Source organism: Clarias gariepinus, chromosome 23 (genome assembly GCF_024256425.1).
Source record: "Clarias gariepinus isolate MV-2021 ecotype Netherlands chromosome 23, CGAR_prim_01v2, whole genome shotgun sequence".
Taxonomy (NCBI): Eukaryota; Metazoa; Chordata; class Actinopteri; order Siluriformes; family Clariidae; genus Clarias; species Clarias gariepinus.
The window spans coordinates 17,727,727-17,749,093 of record NC_071122.1 but is presented as its reverse complement, the minus strand read 5'-3'; the positions used below and the strand labels follow the sequence as shown (position 1 = coordinate 17,749,093).

Below are 21,367 nucleotides of genomic sequence, written 5' to 3'. Positions count from 1 at the left end.
AATTAATGTGGTAGAGTCAGCTTTAGAGTCAGGCTTAAGTAGAATGAAATTTTGATGTCAGCTTTTTGACAAGAAGAGTCAACCTTTGGAAGACTAGAGCCTTGGGTAAAGTAGCGTCAGCTTTTGGTAGAGTCAAGTCAGCTTTTTGGTAGTGTCAACTTTTTGTAAAGCTAGCTTTTTGCTGACGTAGTGCCAGAAGTAGCATTGCTAGCATTAGCGGTTGGTGGAGAAAAGTTACAGTAGGTACAGTTGAGTCAGCCCTTGGTAGAGTCAGTTTCAGGTAGATAAATAGTTTGTAGAGTAGAATTGGCATCTGAGGGGGTTGGCTATTGGGAAGTCACCTACTGGGGGACTCGGCTTGTGAGTAGAGTCTTGTGTCTTGTAAGTAGAGTCGACTAGTAGGGGGTGCTAGTAGGCGAGTTGGCTACTGGGGGAGTCAGCTGGGGTATTCGGCTGCTGGGGGTTTGGCTATTATTATAGTTGACTATTGATAGAGTTGGGTATTGGGGGAGTCGGCTACTGGGGGATTTGGCTGTTAATATAGTCAGCTATTAATGAAGACAGCTTTTGTTAGAGTAATTAATTTGTAGAGTAAAGAAGGGTTTTGGTTAAGAATGGTCAGTTTTTAGTGTTGGCTTTTGGTAGAAGCAACGTTTGAAAGAGTCATGTCTGGTTGTGGTAAAATATCTAATTTTCAGCGCCTATTTATTTTTGTTGAGTTAACTTTATGGTTAAGTAATAGCAGATTTTGACAGAAGAGTTAGCTTTATCTTGGAGAAGATTAAGCTTTTGGTAGGAAACAGTCAGCCTTTGGTTGGGTTTTTTTTTTTTTCGTAGATAAATGGTTGTAGATGAATAGTACAGTGTTTGGTTGAATACGATCAGGTTTTGGTTTAGGTAGCTCTTGGAAGAGTTGAGTCAGGTTTTGGTAGGATCAGCTTCTGGAAGACTCAAGTCTGGTTATGGTAAACAGAGGTCGATTGGTGATTTTGGAATATAATTTGCGGTTTTCAGTTCTTCTTTTTACTAATGACTTAATAGTGCAACTACAGTAATTTTTAACCAAAACGTAACTTAATGTAATTTTAATCTTACTAAACACCATGAATGATATATAGGGATAATGTACAGTACCATGGATACAAAGAGACCTGTTTATATTCCCATGTGTGATCTGCTCTTATTTCAAAAATAATGGTCTGGTTACCCAAAGACTATCCAGTTTCTTCACATGCTGTTTTTTCTCTCTTGTCTCACTGTAGTTGCAGGAGTACTATAAGAAACAGCAGGAACAGCTGCATCTCCAGCTTCTCAGCCAACAGCAGCAAGCAGGGAAGCAGGCCAAAGAGGTGAGCCCTCCAGACTACTCCTATCTCAGTTCCACTACATAGTGCCCCTCTCACTCGAAGTGCTTGTTTAGCATTTGGATCTTAATATCTCAGATAACTAAACATCGACCCACTGAGAATTCTGAATAAGTAGGGATGCTCATATATTCATCATCATGTGGTCTTGAGAGACTTTATTTCACGCTCTCCTCATCAGCTTAGCTTCATCTGCGATCTAAACACATGTTAAGACATCAAGGGAGTATGGATTTGTATTATTATTTTTCCCCTTAAAAACGCTAAGCCGTTCTCCAAACCTCAGCAAGGTCTTATTGCTAATACTCGTTAAGTATTAATTTACAAGTCGTCGCTCGCTAAGCCTAGTGGAAAATCCTTATTACGGCTCTCTGGCGAAGCTGTAGAGCTCTTTAATTGTCTGTGGAGGCAGCGTGAAAGGAGAAGGCCCGCTTTGGTTAATGAAGGTGAGCGTAGGATCCAGCCATAACACAACAAAGGATTCGGAGATCGACACTAATCCAACAGGCAAATGAAATCTGAACACCCGACTGTCTGTCTGTATTTTATCACCTTTTCTCTCAATTAAACACGCAAACACATGAAAAAAAAAAAACATGCAGCTTAGTTCTATTCGGTAACAGTCTCGGTGACCCACACCTTCTCTTTGACTTTTATAACCATGCAATTATGAATCCAAAAATACACACACAAACCACTTCCCATGTTTGGAGATCCTCCTGCAGGTCTGTGTGTGTGTGTGTGTGTGTGTGTATGTTTGCACAGGTGGGGAGTATAAATATGAGATAGTGATCATGTGACTGCGACTAAAATGATCTTTGTGTTTTATTTATTTAACTTTTACGTGCATCCTGCTTTTTTCTTTCTTGCTTACTGTGGAATAGGTGGGATTGGAAACAAAAAGTATTAAAAAGAATAAAAACACAAAGTTTGTTATATTAAGATAAGTTTTTTCCAATTATTTTTATTGTAGGTAAAATGCTAAACATGATAAAAATTTTGGGGATGTTAATTAATAGAATCTGGTTTAATTTAATTTTAAAATAAAATAGATATTTTATTTTATGTGTCAATAAAACTTTAATTATGTTTATTTTATATGTAAACATTTTAACTGATTAGGCAACATTTTATGAAGAAAATAATCAAACAATTTATGATCATTAATTACCTGCTTATCTATACAAATGACCACAACATTTTTAAAAAGCACTTCATTAAACAATTGAAAGAACCAGGAACTGTAAATAAGACCAGGTTTAACAACATTTTTTGTTTTTCATTTGAATAGTGTGTTACCTACCAGAGACACAAATCGGATGCAAAACTGCTTAGCCTGTCTGACTTTTAGAGGTTGTTTAAAGACGACATAGTTCATAGTATTTGTTCTGAGAGAAGTTGAAGAGGTTAAGGTTACATTTCAATTCTTTTGATTGTGTAAAGCTGCTTTGCGACAGTGACAATTGTTAAAAGCGCTATACAAATAAAATTGAATTTAAAATTGCATTAAGGTGATAGAGAAGAAAAGGAATTCTAAAAGCTGAAAATAATTGGATTTTTCCATTTGTGTGTTCTGATCTCTTTTTCCACAACATGCACATGTCATTCTGTGCTAGTAAGCTGTGTATATAAATAATGCATTATAGAAGTGTGCTAGAAGGTAAGAGGGTAAGGAAAAAAAAGGAAAACATTTAATAAGTGCTTTAGGTAATGGTAAAACGGGATTAGGGCCTGTTAGATGCAGCCCAGAGTTCATGACTGATGGAGCATATGCGTGGCAAATGCTCAACAAGGTATTTAAGCACAAACACACACTGACTGATAGAAACACGTAGCAGTGAAACATGTACACTCAGGCTCACGGGCAAGCTCGATGTCAACTTAGTTGTCTGTTGTCAGATCCATAGCACGGCATGAACTGATGTAGGTTATAGCACTGCAGAAAGGAAAACATGGGGTGTGTAGGGTGGACGAATGTACAGACTGGGTTGGAGTTCATTTTCAGCGCGCGTGTGTCTATGTGTGCGTGCAGAGGGTGCCCGAGGGAGAAGAGTGCCCATGCTTGACTAAACAAGAGGTGCTCAAGCGAGAAAGCGCGAAAAAGATAGCTGCTCCTGCGCCGCGTTCCTTTCCAGGCATATTCAAAACCTAAAGCTGGTCTTTAGAGTGCCATGGAAAGCCCTGGGGTATATTTAGCCAGAGTAGCTAATCACAGTTGGACTTTGGAATAGGGTTTATAAACATGCTTGTAAGTTTATGTAAAATTAAGAGAACTGTATTTTTTAAAAATATACTAAAAGATTTACTTAAAAGATGGTAAGTTTTCTCAGAACTCAAACTAGATAATTAGTCCCACTTTTAACAATTTAGCTAGTGTTAGCACTGACGATTACTGTAGCTGTTCACACGGTAACTTCTTCTCAGTAATCTTGTCAGCATTCCAAACTTCTTCTTTAGAAATCATTTTAGGTTAGCCTTCCGCTAGCAAGAATTCAAAAGCAATAAAGATCCTGAACATTTTTTTTTTTTTAATCCTTAAAGGAATCCTGTCAGGTTAGCTTGTGTTAGCTAGCCAGAGTCCCTTAGTAGTGGGGATTCAGAACTAACTGAGAATCCTTTTAGAATTCTGGTCTATTTAGCTCAAATTAGCTTGGAAATAAAGTATCTCAGACAATTGGCAATGCAGCTTGTGTGGATTTACAAGAACATTTACTATGATTTAGTTATGAGCTGTAAAGGTGTAAAATATCAGCATTTATTTAAAAAAATAAAATAAATCTGGTGGTGCTGGACACGGAAAGAAGTCAAGCATCTTGTAACCCTTTCTATGAGACTTTGTTTTTCTGCTGAAAGAACTGTGACGTACCTGAATAGCCGTCCCTGTGACTCCTCTGTAAAAACTAAATAAAAGCATAAGGAGTATACTCATGTTATGCTAATTGTATAGTATTACAATATGTTACATTACATCATAGCATATTTCATGGGGTCGTTTATATATTCTATTATAACTTTACCCAGTATACAGGTCGTTTGACCTTCTCACATACACAGTAGCCGGAATACAGGGTAGCAGATTATCCATGTTAGCTATCAAATGCTAATGAATGATTGGGGCTGTTAAACTCAGTTCAACAGGTCTTTTACAACCTTTAAACCCTGGAAGAGGAGAGGGGTAAATGTAAAGCCCCAGCCATTAAGAAAAGCGGTACGTTTATTTAGCATAAAAAGAGCTGAGCTCATTATAAGCACATGGGCATGATCTCTCTCAGTGTACAAGTTTCTGGAGGCAGTGTTATGATCTGTAGTTGCTTCCGTTGTTCATGTGTAGAGTTAGCAACATTATTATTCTAATAACATTATTAGGCAATAAAATGTAGTCCGCTCATGACCTGAATTTGCTGAACGACGGGGTTATCACATCAATGGATTTTTCCCCTGATATTCGAGGAGGATAATGCCCAGATTCATCATGTTTAAATAGTAAAAGAGTCGTTCTGGGAGCATGATGAATCATTTCCGCACAGGAGTTGACCATCACATTGTGTGCTGCAAGCAAAGTTAAAGACAGTCAAACTAAATGTTCTATTTTTGGACAAGCAGTGAACATACCACTGTTCAGTACCTGGCAGGACGGTCTATCTGGAGCACACATACTGTAGATATTCATCTTCAATGCACAATGCATGAGTGTAAATAGTAGATTATAATCATATAAGTCTTGTAAGCCTTTCTTTCAGCTTTTTACTGATGCATCAAAGAAAAGAAAAAAAGACTGTCAAAGTTCTGACAGGGCCACTTAAAACTCCAGACTTAAAAATGCATTAAAACGTGTATAGAGGCCTGAAGTCTGCTCTCTGTCTCAGTGTAGCAAGCTGTAATTGCTTGTCAGGGTAGCAGCATGTGCATGAGGTGAGAGATCACAAGAGAGAACGGGTGTGAGACAGTTACCACTCACGTTTGTCAATTCTGGTATTTGAAACTTTTTCGTGCCTATATTTCTCACTCTCTCACTGTCTCTCTGAGTGTATGTATTTGTATGTGTGTGTGTGTGTGTGTGTGTGTGTGTGTGTGTGTGTGTGTGTGTGAGTGTGCGTATTTGACGCTTAGGCCACAAAGTCAGCCTGGAGTCAGCCTAATGAAGTGGGCCTGTCAGTCGTAGCTGGCGTGCCCAAACTCTGCTTGATGTGCTCATAAATCAAGCTGACAGGCGCACTCCTCCGCTAGCTTTGGCCACTCGAGTGCATCTAATGTAAACAGTGCGCAGACACAATGTGTTAAAGAACTTGAACCGTGTCCCAGGAGACCAAGCCAGGGAGAGGAAAAAGAACGAAGGGAGGAGAAGAGGGAGAGAAAGAGAGCATCGGATATGGACAGAGAGAAATGAAAGGGGGAGGTGGATGGACAGGGTAAGGGGTGAAATAAAAAAAGGACAAAAGAGTCAAGGGATATACAGTAATAGGGATTTTTTTTTTCTCTCTGTAGTTGTTTAGATGCATGTGTTTGTCTACTTTTGTCTTTACTTTGCTCTTTACAGTGGATATGTGAAACAGGTGTGAGAAAAATCTCAATTCAAATGATGACCAGTTTGCCCACAAGCCAATACTTTTACTTAAAGAAGAAAAGGATAGAAAAGGATAAACAATTTAGTCATCAGTCATTTACATTAATCTTTACTCTGTTATATTTACTTGAGATAAATATTAATAATGACTATTTTAAACAGGAGCCACTAAAATGGTGCTGATTAATTGAGTGAATTGTGTTCAGTTGGCGAAATTTCTCATACTCATATTAAAAACCCTCCAAACATTAAATGAGCTCTGTTCTTTGTTTTGATGATCATGATGATGTTGAATATGATGGATTGCAAGCTAAATCAATTACATAGATGTAAACATTATAGAAAGTGTGTCCAAGTTAGCGATTTTGTTTATTTTTATCGCTATTAACAACTGCTCAACAATCTCAAAGTTTACGTCGCTCACTCTGAGCAGTGACCATCACAGGGGCCCGAAGCAGGGAGTATTGAACTATTACGTGTATAGGCAGACTGTATACCAACAGTCAGTACGTTTAAAATTTACAGTTAAGTTGAGCTATGGTTATATGTATGTTTGCTGTGAAACTAGATTCACTCTCGACTCCCAACCTCATTAGCTGGGTGTGTTAGTCCGACTTTAAGAAGTATAACAACATTATGAAATAATGAAAAACTGGATCTTAAAGCCACAAAAACCACAAAAAATGCTTAATGAAAAATAACATTCATAAACTTTCTGCTCGAAGATATTTTCCATCTGTTTTATCACCTTCTGCTTTTTTCTCTTGCCTGTGAAATATATATATATATATCAGAAAGGTTAGTCCTGTAGCTCATATTAGCTTTATTGTGTTCTAAAGTAAGGGTGTGCAAACTTTTATATCCAACAATATATCCCATATGCTTTTAAAATGTAGACCACCTGCCAGAAACAGACCAAAAAGCTCCACAATCCAGACACGATCTGTAGCTAATGACACACAACCCAAACGCAATGTGTGCTCAATAGCAAACGTGATTTAAAACTAATAGTGCTCACGCTGAATGTGATCCGTGCCTAATAGCACTCTGGTCCGAACAGGATCTAAGGCTAATAGCGCAAACCCTGACTGTGATCTGTAGCAAATAGCACAGGATCCATGCGCGATCTGTAATCTATTAGCCTTAGATCTGTTTCGAAGGCTCAGACTATGAGCGCTGTAGTGTTTTGGCTGATTTTAGCGCTGGCTGATAAACTTGACCCAACTCGTCTGTTTTTTTTTTTTTTTCTTTTTTCTTTCATTACTCCCTACGTTGGAAACGGAGAACCAGCTGTTATTTATTTATTTATTTATCACTGTTTTTTTTTTTTTTAAATCCCGCTCTACTCTACTCAGTGTTCTTTGTTATCTGTCGTGTGATAAGGTCCATTTCGTATTGGGAAGACTTCAAAAAGCGTCTTGTTGGGAAAGCTGTTCAGGAAAGAGGACATTTATCATGGCGACGCTGCCTGACATTATCAGCACATGCCATGTAGTCTGTGGCGCTCACCCTTACCCCTGGACACACACAAACTTTCTCCCTTACATACGGACGCACACCAGTTTGTCTGACTGGCCTTTTGAGGACCCTCCGTTGAAGTAAGGGACATTACTTAAAAAAATAATTACATGGTCAAACCTGTCTGATATTGATATCGTTATAGAGACATTTGGTCCCAACAAAGTCAATGCTCTCACACTTGTCCTGTCTTTATGCCAGAGATAGCCTGACTCTGTGTGTGTGAGTGTGTGCATGAGTGCTCTAGCTCTGGCTGTAGAGATCAGAGATGCTTCAAATAAACAGACTCCTCGCTTTTGATGAAGCCAAGAAGCCGCGCTGTCTTCCTGCCGTCCCAGCCCTTATGTCATAGCTCTGATAACGAATGGGATAATGCTCTAGACTTCCTTTCCCCCCCCAACTCTTCTTCTCTTCCTTTTTCGTGAGTGTTACATTATAGCTTAAGGCACGCTTATAATTTGATCAGATCTGGTACTTCTTAAACAGAGTCGACTTTCGGCCTCCTCTCCCCCCTTTTTTTGGGGTTACACAAAGTGATTTTTTTATGTGTGGCAAGAGTGGAATCATGCCTTATCGTAAAACATTAGACATCTGATGTCACGTAATTCGGTGCGCGCGCTTAACATCACGCACAGATGTCGCTTGTCATCGTTTATTGCTGTGTTAATTTGCGTAGTGCTCACATGCTTACAGATTGCTACACATGCTGCAGTGTCTGTGGCTTCGTCTGTGTGTTTGTTGCCAGACCACATGCTATAGTCACTCTACAGTCGCATCCACTGTTATCTTCAACGACTCTAGACGATCTCCGGCTTCCACCGCCAGGTCGAGGAAACGCGCAAGTCTTCAGCAAGCGCAGCGATGACCGGAGGGGAAAATCTTTCTATTCCAGGATGTATCTTATCTAAACACAAGATTCAAAGGCTTATAAAAGCAAATGAGTGTCTGTCGTGTTCCTCCCATCTTATCCTGCCACTCTTTCTCAGCTCTTCTTCTTCTTCTTTTTCTTTCTGTTGCATCTCTGTGATTGTTTAACATGCTTCTACTTTCTCATTACAGCAGCAGCAGTTGGGGAGCAAACAGCTGGCTTTCCAGCAGCAGCTGATCCAGATGCAGCAGCTGCAGCAGCAGCACATTCTCAACCTTCAGAGGCAAGGTCTTGTCGGAATACAACCTGGCCAAGTCCCCATCCAGGGCCTGCAGCAAGGTACCATACACACTCGCACCCCTGACTTTTTTACATTACTATGATGTCGTTATACTGGGAAAAAAATTCGGAGTGATCTTTTTTAGAATTAGTTTCTTAGATTTCACCTCAGTCTCTGCTTTGGTTACGTTTTTGACATTAGACAGCCTTAATAAATCCAGGCTGAGGAAACCTTTTAGCCATGAACGTGAGAGCTGTGGAGTTCAGTCCTGAGTTTCATTTATTTACCGAACACGGAGATGCACATGAGTTGGTATAATACACTTTACTCTAAAATAAGGGCTCGGCTAACTTTCCTTCGTAGAGATAACAGGAGAAACCTTCTCTAGCCTCAAGTTAAAATACCTACTCCCATAATTCTCTGGTCCAGGTGGTCCCTCTCCCTTCCACCAGCTCACGTCCCAGTCTCTGGGATGCCACACACCTTCTAGAAATGATTATTAAAGTGAAGACTCACCACACACACCAGCCCAGAAATAAAATACAGCAGGCTAAATAAACACAGCATGTGTATTCTGTGTATTCTTAGCTTTCCACCGGACCAGATGGTCACTGCAGACCCGGGCCAGACGAGCTCAGTAGATCCTGACCTTTTGCTATAAACACATGTACAGTGGCACCAGCTGACCTCCTGCTATAAACATGAACGTGCGCAGTGCTGAACGCTAATAATGCTAGCCATAAAACAGGGCCTCTCATTCTAGTCGTCTCAATCTATTAGCCTGAGACGGATGACAATCCCCCTACCCTGATCCCCAACCCCGCCAACCGACCCCCAGAGCAAACCACAGCCGCGGACATGCTGCCGAGCCACATATGAAGCTTGTTAACTTAATCAGCTTGTAAAAAGATAAAAGACATGCGTGATTGTTGGTCTGGGAAGGCAGTCATTTGGATAATAGGTAAATATGCCACAAAATTTGCTGGTCTCTTTGGAGAATTGTGCGTGTGTCAGGGAGCAGCCAAAGGAAATGAGGCTTTCAGTTAGCCCGATAGGTTTTTTTTTTCTCCTCGCGTCCTTTATTTCCACTTAGCTTCATCGAGATAGCATCAAGTGTAACAACACACACACATAATGAGAACCAACAAGGAGGCTTCTTAAGTTTTTACAGTAAAAGAGGGCCTCCGAAATGAGCGCTCAACTTTCATTCCCTCTTATTGCCCTTGACATCGCTGATTATTTATATAATGTAAGATTGTCGTGTGCTATCCTGAGTGGCTTCCGTAGCGCACACACAATGTGGGGGAACAACACACACACACACACGCGCATGCGGAGACGCCTGTAATTCGGAAATCCATCTGGTGGAAGGACAGTGAGGTCAAGCTCAACAGATCTTATGACCAGCAGCAAACCTTTGGCCTTGGCACTTCTCTAGTCATGCTCACCTCTCTTGCTGACATCATTGAAGGAACAATAAAGCCGAGGCTCCTTCCACAACGTGCGGAATTCCCCCGCAATCCCTCCCTGATAAGAGGCCTTCCATTAAAAGCATGCAGCCAACCGTGAGCATTCTTCATGCCGGTCTTGCTTGGCCCCATTAAAAAGGATTTTGTTCTCCAGTCCATGGGTGGCAGCGACACCTGGCATTGCATTTGTTCATTTTATTTTTTACATTACCAAAAGCTGTGAGCATTTTCAAATTTCAACAAGATATGACTTAACAATATTTGGTGCTACCATATCCGGCCAATAAATCCATATCCAACCAAGCCAATAAATTTCCAACAAAGCACTTCCATGGAAAGTTTACACCTCACACCTCTCATTTAGGCCATTTGCATTGTTCTAAGTTGGGGGCGGGGCTTAAAAGCCGACCAGATCTCTGTAGGTCAGCCAAGAGAGAAAGATTTAATACCTTTTATAAGTGGATGAAAGTACAGTCTGTCATCCCAGGCCTCGACACCACGGCTGGCGTCCAACCGCGCATATTAATCAGAAGCAGCAGACATGGTTTTTTTTTTAAATGTGTAAGTAAGACATATTTAAGTCTTCTTATTGTCATTAAAAAAAGGCAAATAGTACCATATGCTACTCTTTCAGGGAAATTTCTGGAATTGCATGGGCTTCTCTTGGGTGCTTAGCTCGGTGGTCTCAGAGTGGAAGTGTGTGTGCGTGTGCACGCGCGTGCATATTTGTGTGAGGAGGGGTGGCTGTGGACATTTGGGGAAAGTGCTGAAGTCTAGCCACAGAGGAAATGCCCCACCTGGCCCTTCATGCATGTGTGTTCGGGGGAAAGCGAGAAACAAAAACACTTCACTGTAGGTAGACCATTCCGTCTCCACCCGGATCTGCTCCAACACTCTGGTTGTTCTTTCATTTGGTACCGCTGCCAGTTTTCTCTTGGCCCCGTCTCTCTTCTTCTCGCTCACTGCATGTTCCGTCCACAATTTGTAGCGCTCAGCGGCTCCTCCGTGCCCCCGCAGGTTGTCCCCCTCCCCGAAAGACAGAGTGAACAACAGGCCCGGAGCTGCAAGTGCGGCCGTCCATCATTGGCTTTGTTTTGGCGCGGGCCGAGACAGGAATGCCGACGCACCAGACATAATATTTGGATTGCTATTAAGTCCCTGCCATATGTGATAGCGTAGCAGGCTGTGGGTTTTCAGAAGACAGCTTGAGCCAGACATGCTATGGTGTGCGCGCGCGCAGTGGAATTAACTCCCCCTTCCTCTTCTTCTCCTGTCTTTCTTCACTCCCCCCAATCCGCCTCACCAACCATCTCCTCTGTTAGCAGGAGAAAAGCAGAAAAAAATGTAAGAGGAGAAAAAAAAAAAAAGGCTAAAATTGATCAGGTTTTCAAAAGGAGGCTGCAAAAGTGAGGAAAGTGCCAAGAGAGTACACTGACATGATTAACACCGACACTGACAACTTGGTTGGGACAGCCGTAATTCCAAATGAGGACGTCAGGGAGAATTGGCGGAAGTGGTGGGAAACTAACAAAAATATGGTTCAGTGGACCTCCATTTCGCTTTCCTTTATTTTCTGTTGTCGTCGCCCTCCCAAGATGTTAACAAATCCCCACCGTTTAACAAGTTAGCCAAACCAGTGTCAACATGCTGCCAGGCCTTTGTGATGTACCCGCAGAGAAACGCTCCGTGCCAACTGGCACACGTTCAAGGCAGACACGGGGAGGAGGCGATAAAAAAGACGAGGTGTCTTGATCAATCATGACATGAGCGATACTTGGAGTATCTCACACACCTGTGGCTCTTACATCTCTGTGGTACAAAAGCTTGTGCTGAAAGCAATCGTATTGTGTTTAACTCCCATTAAATAGATTTGTCAAAATAAATTGTTTCTTCTCAGTTTGAAATGTAAAGGGGCCATTAGGAAATGTTATTAGGTTACCGAGTACAGAGAAAAAAAATGCTTGAATGGTTGAATGCAAAAATGTTTCAAAGTTTTGGTGAGAATATTAAAAGTACATAATTTCAGAATATTTAAATTCATCCTTTCTTCAAAAGCCTGTATTTTTGCATGCTGATGTCACTATTAGATCTTTTGTGTGTGTGTGTGTGTGTGACAAAACTTTCCCTCTCTCTCTCTTTCCGTCCATACAGCCATGTGTCCCACGGACCTGCAGCAGCTGTGGAAGGATGTGGCGAGCGTGCAGAACGCAGACGAGCCCATCAAGCACGAGGGCCTCGACCTGAGCACCAACAGCTCCAACACTACCTCATACGCGGCCTCCAAAGTCTCACCTCAGATCCCCCATCATCCTTTGCCAAATGGACAGAACTCCATGCACACTCCAAAGAGAGACAGGTGAGGCCTCCAGCTCAGATTTGGGCATGTATGCAAATAAAGAGGTTTACAATTTATGTCGATATTTTTATCTATGTACTTTTGGGAAACTTGGATCAAACCAAACAAACCATACTATGATGGTAAAAAAAGTTATGTATGAAATGAATGAGTAAATGTATATTAATTTATTTACTTTTAATTATTTTACAGAACCACTTGATATTGAGGTTCTTTTATATGGCCTCATCAGTGCACTGGTTAACATGAACACTAACATACAGTAGCATTAACACCCCATAACATAATTAGCAGTGTAATTAACACTTTTTATTAAATAGAAATTACAAGAAAATTTGGATCATGCAGTTTAATCGAATTATTAGTATGTCCAAATTTTCACACTTTTTAAGATTGTTTAGTCAAACCCACAAATGTTAACAGTCTAAATCTGATGAATTATGTGATACTGTGTTTAAATGATGCAAACCACTGCCATCTTCTGCAAATTTAGATTTTTTAAGATTCGCAAAGCACGTCTTCTTCTTTTGGGTTTATGAGTCGTTGGTGCAATGCCGCCACCTACTGGACCGGAGTGTACGAGAACTGAAATTTTAAACATTTAACATGGAGTTTAAATATTTATTTGAACTTTCCTATATTTAGGACAGTAGTTTTTACTACTACTACTTGTGGCAACTTGGTTGGGACAGCTGTAATTCCAAGTAGGGACGCCAGGGAGAGTTTTGGAAATAAACCTATGGTTCATTTTTCTTAACTTTTTTTTTTTTTTAATGTTTATTTGAAACTTTGTGTAGTTTTCAATGCTTTAAAATCTATAAGAAATATAGCTGAGACTTAATCTACTTTTTTACATTTGAAGCGAATCAACATGAAAATCTCAGTGGCCAAAAAATTATCTAATTAGATTGAGAGACTGTTAATGATTCGCAGCTCTGTTAGTTAGTATTAATCTATATAGCTACAAACAGGACACAATGTGAGAACCTTATGGATCGTGTGAAGTCTTTTAAACCTTACACATATACCAGTCGCAGTCCTGGTACTGGATATGATCTAGTCAGTTAACTTATTTCTGAATAAAGCTTGCTGAATTCCTCTCTCTCTCTCTCTCTCTCTCTCTCTCTCACTCACTCTCTCACTCTCTCGCTGTCTCTAGTATTAATACTGAATAAACCTCTTCAACTATTAAATGCATTTTACAAAACAGTAATTTTTAAAAAGGAGGACGGGTGTCCCACCGAGTTCTCATTTCTTCTTTCTTCACACTCCGTCTTGCGACCCTGACCAAGTTAAGGTGCTTCCTGAACATGAATGAATGTACAAAACGCATTGTATCAAAACTACTGGTAGCTATTGTGTTTTAAATATCGAAAACCTGCTTTTGCACTCGACCCTGACTGTAAGGCTGCGTGTTGAGGAGCTCGCGACACTAAAATATTAACCAAATGGAAGTTTGAACAAAAAAATGATGAGGGGGTAATAAAAGCACATCTGGAGTGTGATACGAATAGCACAGTCGAAGCGCGGGTTGTGAGTACGTGGCACACTGTCGAAAGGTCTGTATCTTATAAGTGCATGTTTTGTTTGCTCGCCCTAATATTTCATAGGCAGCGCTGTCAGGGTCTTATTTGATGTGCGGGTGTAAAGCGCCCCGGGTTAACTTAATATTTGATGCTCGTGCAAGTTCTTCTACACGTGGCGTGACTGTAGTGTTCCTTACACCTTCTTGCTAGTTTAGTCGTATATGTGTGCACCGTGTGTGTGCTGGGTGTCAATCTGCATTCATTTAACTCTGACGGGATTACGGTGTGTTTGTAAGGAATAACCGAGGAAGACAGGTGGTTAAGGAATGTTTGTGTACGTGTTTGTTGGTTGAGTGGATCTCTTTTTGGTGTTCTGAACAATTTCTTCCATATTTAAGAGCAAGACTTTTCGAGTGGATCTCGTCCTTCACCAAGGGGGAGTCCAGTGACGAGCATCTCAACCCTTACTCCAAAGGCACTCCTCTACAGAGTACTCAGTGAGTACACACACACACACACACACACCTGCCATGATAAGTGAGTTGGTGTGCATGTTCCTTTTTCATGGGTGTTTTAACCCTTATATACACACACATATATATATATATATATATATATATATATATATATATATACACACACACACACACACTGAGCAGAAGAAAAACAGTGCGGCAGGGCTAATGCATGGCGCATGTGGACCGTGTGGTTGCCAGTAGTTTGTAATGTCTGGAGTCAGAGCAGCTTCTGAATTGAGTGGCCTCTCCACTGCCAGCACATCTGACAGAAGAGAAGAAGCATGTGTGTGGATGTGTGTGTGCGTGTACGCGGCGTGTGTATGCTCTCCACATCAGGAGAACCTCATCTGCAAGCAAGCTGCTTTGCGTTAAACGGCATTCTGATGTGGATTCGGGACGAGTTGCCCAGACCCGAAAGCACCGCAAGCTTCCCCTCCTCTTCATGCTTAGCAGAAATCAGGCGCATGACGGAGGATCCTGCGGTCCAGGCTTCTGCGTTACATGCTAGCCCCGTGGCCGCTAGCCAGGCCTAAAATGAAAGATGGATGGACGTGGCTGGAAAGATGAGAGGAGAGAAAGAGGGAGAGAGACAGAGCACTAATCCGCTGTGGGTCTTTACAGAAGCCAGACCAGAAGACCCGATCCACCCACAACAAACACAATGGCAGCGTCTCAAACTAAACAAGCACTCCGAGGGCGTCCTAAACCCGCCCCCCCCCCCCTCCCTCCGATTTCACCAGAGAGTTCTGTTAGTGCTTCAAAAGCCATCTTAAGCCGGGTATACTCTACGTGATTTCCAAAATGTGAAAAGGGAGCCTCGTACACTGACAGCAAAGAGTCAACCCTACTTTCATTTTAGTGAAGTTTTAAACACATAAACGTTGACATACAAATGCAGTGAATAACACAACTGGTTTGTTTTCAAAATGCTATAAGTGCTTGTTTTTGTAGTGTGCAGATATAATATTCTTATATAGATAGATAGATAAAGCACTTTATTAAAGGGAAATTGTATAAAAATGTATGACACATCCTGGCCAAATGTCAAAAAATATTACATTACTGAAATTCATCTAAGGTTGTGAAATCTTTGCTGAAAGAAACGTTCCTCGAAATCTTTCAATCGGCAAAAAACACACGCAGTATAGACACTAGGGCATGTTTGAGAGTCAGCATTTAGATTTACCGCAGTGACACTCACACAGTGTGTGCGAAGTGTTAACATGCGGTTGCTGTATCGAATGGATAAAAGATAGTCGACTTGCTATAGTGTCTTGTGTGGGGGTGTATTTTGGTGGTTTATTTGGTGGTTGAAGGCAAAAGCAATCGTTTGTCTTGTGGTTCATGGAAACAATGATCTTTTTTTGTGTTTAAAGATTTTTTTTAAATCTGCTTATGCATCAGCAAAATTTGTCTTGCTGTAATTTTTTTACAGAGACTTGCATTATCAGGCATATTTGAACTCTTGTCAAAAACCATATTCTTTTATTATTGTGTATCGGCATTAAAATAAAAAAAAAAACTCTCTAAGTCCATTGATGTTTGTTTCAAGTTTGAAATTTTATTTGAATCATGTGAAAATGATTCTTTATTTATTTTGATTCCTCAATTTGGATAAATTTTTCATTCTTAATTTATATCATTTTTAACCCAGCATAAAAAGTCATTTCATGATACTTTGTGCCATAGTGCACATGGATAGATAGATAGATAGATAGATAGATAGATAGATAGATAGATAGATAGATAGATAGATAGATAGATAGATAGATGGGTGTGTTAGTGCATAATAACTGAGTAAAAATGTCATATATTTGTTTTATTTATTTCAGTTGTAAAGATGGATGACTAACCACACCTCTTTATTTCCTCTGCTCATTTTATTTACTGCGTCTATCAGCTCATCCCACGAGGAACACACAGCTTCACACCCACTCTACGGCCATGGAGAGTGTAAGTGGCCCGGCTGCGAGGCGCTCTGCGAAGACATCAGCCAGTTCATTAAGTGAGTGATATTAATTTGTCTGTCTCCTATACACCCACATTCAATCATACTTCATAGAAGCATACCACACACACTCACACACACACACACACACAGTCACACACACATATCAGAAGGGTCTGAGAAAGGCTACAGGGGAAAGAAGCCATGTTTAGGGGCAATGTTTGAACAGAAGGATTGATGAATTCCACGTCGAGGTGGAGGATTAGGATGCTACTGCCTGTGACAGAGTGAGAGATTCTTCGCGTCTGTGGGTTTCAAGGTTGTGTACAAACACACGTCCATGCTAAACGAAGCACTCGTTGGGCACCAAGCATGTCTCATTCTCATGTGTTTTTTTTCTCCTTTAAACTTTGTTTTGTCTGTTTAAGCTTCTAGGAAGTATTTCTATTAATATTGTTTATTATTGTTATTATTATTATTATTATTATTATTATTTGTACCATTATTATTATTATCGTTACAATTATTATTATTATTATTATTATTACTATTATTGTGATTGTCATTACAAAAAAAGAGGATTTTGCTAAAACATTCAGTTTTTGGCCAAATCATATTTGCATCTAAGTGCAATTTCTGAGTATAGTTACAGTACAGTACAGTACCTACTGCTTATTTGTATATGACTGCAGTAACAAGTGTGGAGAAGATGTGTTCATTTTAGGCTATTAATTTATTTAAATTTAATCGTAAATGATCAAATTCAAAGAAAGTATGATAATAATAATTACCATCATTATTTTTAGTAGTAGTTTTATTAATTTGTAATTATTATTATTATGATTTTTTTTACTTGCACATGCCATCTAATCACCCCTAAAAACCCCACTAACCCCCACCCCCCCGTCCATGTTGGCAGTTTCATCTGAGTTTTAGGAAATTCCGAACACAATGCCAAATCTTGGAAAGCATCTTTTGGCTAAAACAGCTGCAAACCAGAAACAACATGGACCATTGGTTGTCCAGATGTTGCAAGCTGATTTCCTCCAAATTTCTAATTACAACACAATCCAGACTATATACTTGGGTGCTTAAATGACTACAAGTGTATAATGCTCTTCACATGCATGTGGTCCAGTCCGGATGCATGCATACATATGTTCATATAAGACAACCATGAAAAAAAAAAACAGGCCTATACACACGTTGGTTTCTCGCCCAGAGAACATGAGGATTAAAAAAATGGGTTTTCTTTACCTTTTCATTTAATTTCAGCTTTCCCCTTTGACTAAATGAATGAATAATGAAGGTGAAAAAGTCAGAAATTTGATTCTGGTGAAGTCTCTCTCTCTCTCTCTCTCTCTCTCTCTCCCACTCTGTCTTTAGCTTCTTTTTAGAGTTCTTTCCCAAAAGAGGCACTTAACACTTGCACAGGAAGCCAGTCTACACACGTCTAGAGGTCATGCCCTACTGAGCAACCATGGTGTGACATATCCCTTGAAAACCCCTTTTCCTTCCTGTTGCCCTCGCCTCTCTCTCTTTGTGTGTGTATGTGCGCGGTTATGTGTGTCATCAGGTAGCTGTACTTCTTGAAGCTGCCAAGGCCCTGATTAACTCCCTACTCCGATCTTTTCCTCTTTCTTTCTCTCTCTCTCTCTCTCTCTCTCTCTCTCTCTCTATCCTTACCAGCATCCCTCTGCCGGGTCAGGCAAATTGTTTTCACGCTTCGTTAGCAGCTTACTTAATTAGCTCATTTACAATTAGAGCTCTTTGTTTCTTGGACGCTAGCAAAGACATCAAAAAGGAAGCTCCCTCTGCTCTTTTCCACCCCCTTCCCCCCCCCTTTTTATTCTCAGCATCCCTCGCTCTTTTGGAGCGTAGTGCAGTCTTTGGGGATGGAGGGGGTTCGGGGAGATAAAGAGTGGAGCAGATCAGAGCAAGGACTGGGCCGTAAACAGCGCCATTGTCTTAGTGTGTTAAAATAATGAGACTTCACAGCGGAAGAGGGCTGACATGTCCGCCTGTCATATGTGGCTGAGGCGCTGCACTGCCCTAGAGGCCTCTAAGCCTCTTCTGCGTCTACTCTTCTCTTTCTGTATTTGCCTTCTTTTGCCTTTCTTTCCTTTACTTTCTGTTTATATAATAACAGCTTTGTTACAATATTAGTAAAGCTGAAAGGTGGTAATATTAATACCAGTGTTGCTCTTCTCCATATCTTTTTTTGTTTTTATTTTTAAATGGATAGGTTGCAGATATGTGTTTATACTAAAAACGTCACTTTAAAAGGTCACAGAGAATAAGCATGAGTCCTTAATAATTAATTAAATTGCATACTATGCATACTACTTAATACACTTAACCTCTGTATGATCATGTCTGTTGTCTTTTTTAAAAAGCAAAAAGTCTGCAAACAACATATTTTCACCAGATCTTTTTGGTGAAAAGCCTCCGACAAAATGTACCCGACCCAATAAACAAAAACAAACAAATAAATTATTTATTTTCAATTACTCCAGATTTGCAGTGATAAAAATAAGCTCATGTTTGTTGGGCATAACCAGTGTGATGCAATATGGAAGCATAGAGAGGAACGGGCAAAATAACATGCCTGCTTTTAGATATGATTTTGACCCTATAATACAGTATAAACGCAACAATAGCACAGCTGTCACTGAAGGCTAGTTTTCTGTTCTATGTAAAGTTAGCCGTCAGTGGCAGTTAATAATTATAGAGCTTCTGTGGAAAAATAAAGCGAAAGTGACATAAAACACACAGGTAAAGACCATTTATGATGTCCAAATGATGGGTTTCACTTCAACATGAGATAAATCCATTCTAACAGCTTTGGGAGGGGGGGCTGGGGGATACCCTTGCATGTTTCTCTGTTTACTAATAAAAAGAAAACCACCATATTAACTCATTTTTAAAATATTTATGCTTATAAATTTTCCAAAACACTATAATTCCACCCCTAAATTGCTAAATCAGTCCAAAGTAAATATGCAATTCAGAGAATCAACAATACCTGTATGTAATATTGAGTTTTACTGAAAATATATATAATTTTTTTTTTCATTTAAACTTGGTATTGATTTACTGAGGGAATAAATCCTAAAATAAATCCATAAAAATCTTTTAAACCACAAAGACCGTTAAAGATCACACGAATCATGGAACATGAAAACAATACGAAGTGTTCAGGCTACAGCATTATCAGCCTCTTTCCTATTAACCAGTTTCACTTCAGTAGTTAAGGACATGCCTTTTATAGTCATTCATACAGTAGTACTGGGGTGACTGCATTGGTAGTCAAGAGACGGTAAACATCCGTTTTCATTGCATTTAACAACCATCAAAAAGTCCATTAATAACAGTTAGTTCATACACAGCAGTCACTATGTTGCCCGGCCAGTAGATTTGCTTTACTGACTACGTGAAGGATGAAGAGGACGCGTCACATTTTGCTCTGTTATCCGCCTGTTCGCTATCGCATTCTGCCAGAAGTGCATTAAAGGCCAAAGATTCGAAAAAAAAGATATGTCATAAATAAATGAATAAACAAAGAAACAAACAGGCCACAACTTTTTGTGCATGAGGAACATGATATAGCAGTGAAACCCATCAAATGTTGCCTTTGCTTATCTGCTATCATTATAAACAAACTAATCCCCAAGAACTAATAGCTTGTTAATGCACTAGTGTATGTCATGTTATGACACATATTAAATGAATACATTTATTATTAATGTTTTATTTTTATTAGTTCCTCATTTAACTGCCAGTGTCAGCTAACTTTATGTAGAACAGAGAATGAGCCATTTGCACTGGGGTTCTTTTTACTGTTACATTTACTTTTTGTGACACATTGGTTGCGATCATAAGGAAACACTTATAATCCTAAGTATCTAGTTGTAAGTTTGTTTTGTCTTTAAAAAAAAAAGGATTGGCATAGACAGTTGCAGTAAATTATCTAATGGAAGCTACAGTATGTAGCAGTATTTATCTGTATTGTCCCCGTTAAATAAAAACAATTTCAAGTCACGGTGACTGAAAATAGCAGACAAACATAGAAGTCTGAGGTAATTCTGAAAGTGAATTCGCCTAGCATACTAGTGATATACTGAGGTTCAGTTCACAGTAATCAAGTAGAGTATTCTGTCCATTCTGGACGCTGGACGGACGCAGCCCGTGTCTCTATGGGTCTCGCTCCATGTATTTATTTGTAGCTGTTATTTTTAATAACGTAGTCTCTCATACACTTTTTTTTCCCTTCTGTGTCCTTTAGCAGGTCTCGACATCACAAACACATCAGGTGTCTCTTCCACCTCAGCCCATTTTATACGCAGAGGTTTAGCCTCGGGCTCAGGGGCTCCGCCTCTTCCAAGACATTATTCAAATTTCCCGCCAGCGTCCCTGGCGACTGGCCTGAAGAGAGCGCCCAGTGCAAGCCAAGGGGTTTAGGGGGAGCTGGAGTGGCGGAGAGATGACGGCTGCTGACACAAACATCAAAGAGCCGGGGAGTCTGGGAAAGTTTTAAGAGCAAAGCTGTTGTTTGGTTGCGCGGTGTCTCATTTCACAGAGCCCCGGGGCATGCAGAGAAAGGGATGTTGGGGGAAAATAGAGGAAGAGAAAGAGAAGGGAAAGAAAACGAGGGAGGGAGGAGAGGAAAGGGCGGGAGGGGGGACGACAGATAATGCTGTCAATCCTGCCCTTCGTGGCCCAGCCAGCGGTTTTTATTCATCACTATCAGAAGAGAGATAGCATAGCGTGGGTTTTTTCTTCCTTTTTTTTTCCTCCTCCCTTCTCACTTTTTTCCCCTCCTCTATAGATCCGCCTGGCCGCCTGGCACTTGTAGCGTCTGTTCCTCTGCTGTTTTGTCTTTCTTATAGAGTCGTGCAAGATTGATAAAACACGCATTCACTACTAATCCCCGTCCTTTCCTTCTTTTTCGCTCTC

At 40.3% G+C, this 21,367-nt stretch overlaps 1 protein-coding gene across 2 annotated transcripts in view; it reads left to right on the top strand.

Annotated features, from left to right (window-relative positions):
* Positions 1-21,367, top strand: part of foxp4 (forkhead box P4) — a 133,524-nt gene that overhangs the window by 87,469 nt on the left and 24,688 nt on the right. For both annotated transcript variants that reach the window (XM_053484131.1, XM_053484130.1), the window contains 5 exons: positions 1,263-1,349; positions 8,506-8,653; positions 12,215-12,419; positions 14,344-14,442; positions 16,364-16,468. In XM_053484131.1, coding sequence (XP_053340106.1) covers positions 1,263-1,349; positions 8,506-8,653; positions 12,215-12,419; positions 14,344-14,442; positions 16,364-16,468 — 644 coding nt within the window. The remainder of the gene's footprint in view (positions 1-1,262; positions 1,350-8,505; positions 8,654-12,214; positions 12,420-14,343; positions 14,443-16,363; positions 16,469-21,367) is intronic.